Source organism: Sinocyclocheilus anshuiensis, unplaced genomic scaffold (assembly GCF_001515605.1).
Source record: "Sinocyclocheilus anshuiensis isolate Anshui unplaced genomic scaffold, SAMN03320099.WGS_v1.1 scaffold1637, whole genome shotgun sequence".
NCBI classification, from domain to species: domain Eukaryota; kingdom Metazoa; phylum Chordata; class Actinopteri; order Cypriniformes; family Cyprinidae; genus Sinocyclocheilus; species Sinocyclocheilus anshuiensis.
In genome coordinates, this window is record NW_015540944.1 from 156378 (window position 1) to 159674 (window position 3297).

The 3297-nt window shown below is 31.9% G+C and overlaps 2 protein-coding genes across 3 annotated transcripts in view; both read left to right on the plus strand.

The window, feature by feature from the left end:
- LOC107689753 (NAD-dependent protein deacetylase sirtuin-1-like) overlaps nucleotides 1-1303 on the plus strand; it is a 19398-nt gene extending 18095 nt beyond the window's left edge. Inside the window, exon 9 of the mRNA XM_016487894.1 lies at nucleotides 399-1303. Within this exon, the coding sequence (XP_016343380.1) occupies nucleotides 399-637 (239 nt within the window). The 3' untranslated portion in view covers nucleotides 638-1303. The remainder of the gene's footprint in view (nucleotides 1-398) is intronic.
- A 1496-nt stretch (nucleotides 1304-2799) lies between these two features.
- LOC107689767 (CDK2-associated and cullin domain-containing protein 1-like) overlaps nucleotides 2800-3297 on the plus strand; it is a 5296-nt gene continuing 4798 nt past the window's right edge. Inside the window, exons 1-2 of one of the 2 annotated variants that reach the window (XM_016487910.1) lie at nucleotides 2800-2861; nucleotides 2907-3143. In XM_016487910.1, coding sequence (XP_016343396.1) covers nucleotides 2945-3143 — 199 coding nt within the window. In that variant the 5' untranslated portion in view covers nucleotides 2800-2861; nucleotides 2907-2944. The other variant, XM_016487911.1, reaches the window with a different exon arrangement.

Consider the following 3297-nt stretch of genomic DNA (forward strand, 5'->3'; position numbering starts at 1 on the left):
TATTTTTCCGATTTATTATATATATATTATTTATTTGTTAGTTTTATTACTTTTATTTATATAAATAGATATATATAGATATATCATTGTTTTTATTCTAAAAAAAAAATTTACATTACGTATTACTATTTTTGTTTTTATTTTATTTATAGAATTTATTTAGATTATGATGCTATTTTTATTATATATTTTAGATTTTGAATGTTTTATAGGTTTCAAAATTGCATCACATTAAATCGTTTGACGTGAGCTTGGTACTGCGGAGTTTTTCTTTGTCTGTCATAAAGACACTGTTCATGTAAAAGATGCATAAAACCAAAGCTATCAGATATTTATTTTTGTCGTTTTCGAACACTCATTGCATGCATGATGTAATTAGTTGTTTTTCTGTTTTGCAGCCTCGCAGTATTTATTTCAAGCACCGAACCGCTACATTTTCCACGGCGCCGAGGTCTACTCGAGCTCAGAGGACGAGTCGTCCAGTTCCTGCGGCAGTGACAGCGACGCTTTGGAAAATGAAGACAGCGAAGTGGAGGAAGAAAACACAGACGGCCTCGCAGAGACAGTACAGGAGCGTGAACACAAACGCCTTCAAACAGACTGCACCGCAGAAACAGACCTCCCAAGCACACAATAACTCACTAGCACTCGCTGCATTTCATGTGCTCAAGTCTGTTTTATATATTTTTGTATTTCCTCTCTCCTAAACGCCCCGTTATGTCTTCTAATGCATGCAACTATTTTCTTTTGTTCGGCTTATAACCCCTTTTTTGTTTTATCACCATGCATTTTTAGATGTAAAATATGCATTTAATTCCGGTGAATGTTTCTGCCTTAGAATTGAACTTGCCATGCAATTGCTTGGGATAAAAAAGGGAATGATTTTCAAACCAAAGATCACTTTTTTTTTCTGTATAGTTTTCATGTTTTTCACAAGTTCCTTGTTGGATCTGGTCACTGTGTCCAGCAGGTGTGCACCAAACTGTGGCATTTTCAGACATTTGGCAGCCTACTGTTGAAGTCTTTTATACCCAGTAAAGTCTGATAGTCATCAAACTGATGTTTTCCATTAGTTTTCAGGACATAATTTACATGCATTCACACTCTTGCAAATTCCTGTCCTCAAGCACTTAGTAAGTTCTGAATCAGTTTTTGGTTACGCTTGTCTATGTTGTTTGGTTAATGCTCTCATTGGCCAGTCTTTATAACACTGTTAAGTTATAATATCAACACGACTTCACGGTTCCCTCGTGCAGTGGATGCAGTTTTGGTTGTATATTCTTAATCTCATTTCTTTAATGTTAAAAAAAAAAGACTTTTCATGTCAGATTTTGTTTACGTTAATGCGGATTGGCGATGCTGCAAAAGAGTGAATACTTTTTTGTCATTGCACAAATGTAGCATTTTTGACTTATCACTCGCCCTTTAGCTCAGCACTGTACATGATGCATGCAGGGTTGAATTAAGAATGATAGAGAAATATTTTGCTCGGTAATAAAATATGAAAGCGTTTGCAGGATCAATTGTAGCTGTGTTTAAGTCGTGTAGATTGTATTTACTGCATATTTTTTGAATGTTTGAATTATGAGGGTACATGTTTTCTATTTAAGTGATTTATTAAAGCATATTGCAATTATAGTTTCAAGTTAAAGGATATAATAGATGACTAAAAGTCTTTAAAGAGCATCTTGATGAACCTGGATTCCAGGCAATATAGCAATAATTTAGTGTAATTACTAAGCAAATTACAATCCTTGATTAAATAACTTACATCGCAGCCTTATTTTGGTGGAAAATGCCTGTTTAAATATATAAAGAGCTTTAAATGATATATTAGCATTGTTGCAGGTTAAATAAGTTATAGATCTAGCAAGTGTGTTGTATAAAAAAAGTCTATAACAAATCCATTAAGACTTACAGAACATTTGTATTAATAAAAATACATTAATAATGCCTAAATGAAATAGCATTTGTGTTCATAAAAATTACTTTTTATGAACTTATTATTTTTGTATTCATCATTTATAATATATATATATATTTTTTTTTTTCGTTTATTTATTTTTTTTAAATAATTAATCATTTAAATTATTTATATAGTTATAATATATATATAACAAATCCATTAAGACTTACAGAAAACGTGTATTAATAAAAATACATTAATAATGCCTAAATTATTCATAATTATTTTTTTATTAATAAAAAATAATATTTTTTTTATTAATAATTTATAATATTTTATTAACTATTTCATATTTTTTATGAATGTTGTATTGTTTTTAAATAATAAGTCATTTAAATATATATAACAAATCCATTAAGACTTACAGAACATTTTTATTACAATAAAATACATTAATAATGCCTAAATTAAATAGAATTTAATACATTTAGTGTTCATAAAAATTACTTTTTATTAACTTATTAATTTTTATATTAATAATTAACATTTTATTAACGATTTTATATTTTTTACATTAATTTTCTATTGCTAAACAAAATAATAAATCATTTAAATTATGTTATTTATATATTTAGAATATAGGTATAATATATAACAAATCCATTAAGATTAAGAGTATTTAATTAATTGCTTAAGATTTATTTTAAATGTCAGAAAACTGCAGAAGGAAAGGCAAGATTTTAAAGGGAATTTTATGTTTGATGGATAGCAAGAAATTGTCAAATGGATAAATAATACAATTAAATAAATAAAATTAAATATTCGATATTTATTCCGAAGACGGACTCTTATTTTGCCATGCGAACTGTTGTTTTGACACGTCCGCCATGTAACGGAAGTCCGTGTCGGATCTCGCCTCGGATTGACAACAAAATAAACAGGAGCGAAAGTGAAGCCGTAAACATGCGTCGGTCATCGATCAGCTGAAGCGGGTCTGAACCGAGATGGACCGTTAGATTCTCTCGGTCAGGCGGCAGGATGGAGGAGATGGAGGAGGACGCGCTGGAGCGGATTGAGGATGAAAATCATAACTGTGGCGCGGAGGGTGTGAGTGTGAGCTCACCTGCGCAGGTGTGTGTGGATTCAGACTCCAGCAGCGACACCTGTGAGTCCGACAGCTCGGCCTCGTCTGCGGCTAACGGCGCCGCGCTGCTCTTCAGCTCGACATCCAAGTTCTGTAAGTTAACGTTACACCGCGGTAACGTTACAGAGATGTGTCTGACGGTTCGTTACTTATGTACTTATGTAAATAGTTCCGGTCCTTGATTCTGATTGGCTGAGCCGCGTTCGAAGCTGTTGTATAATACTCTACAAACACACACCTTTGTTTA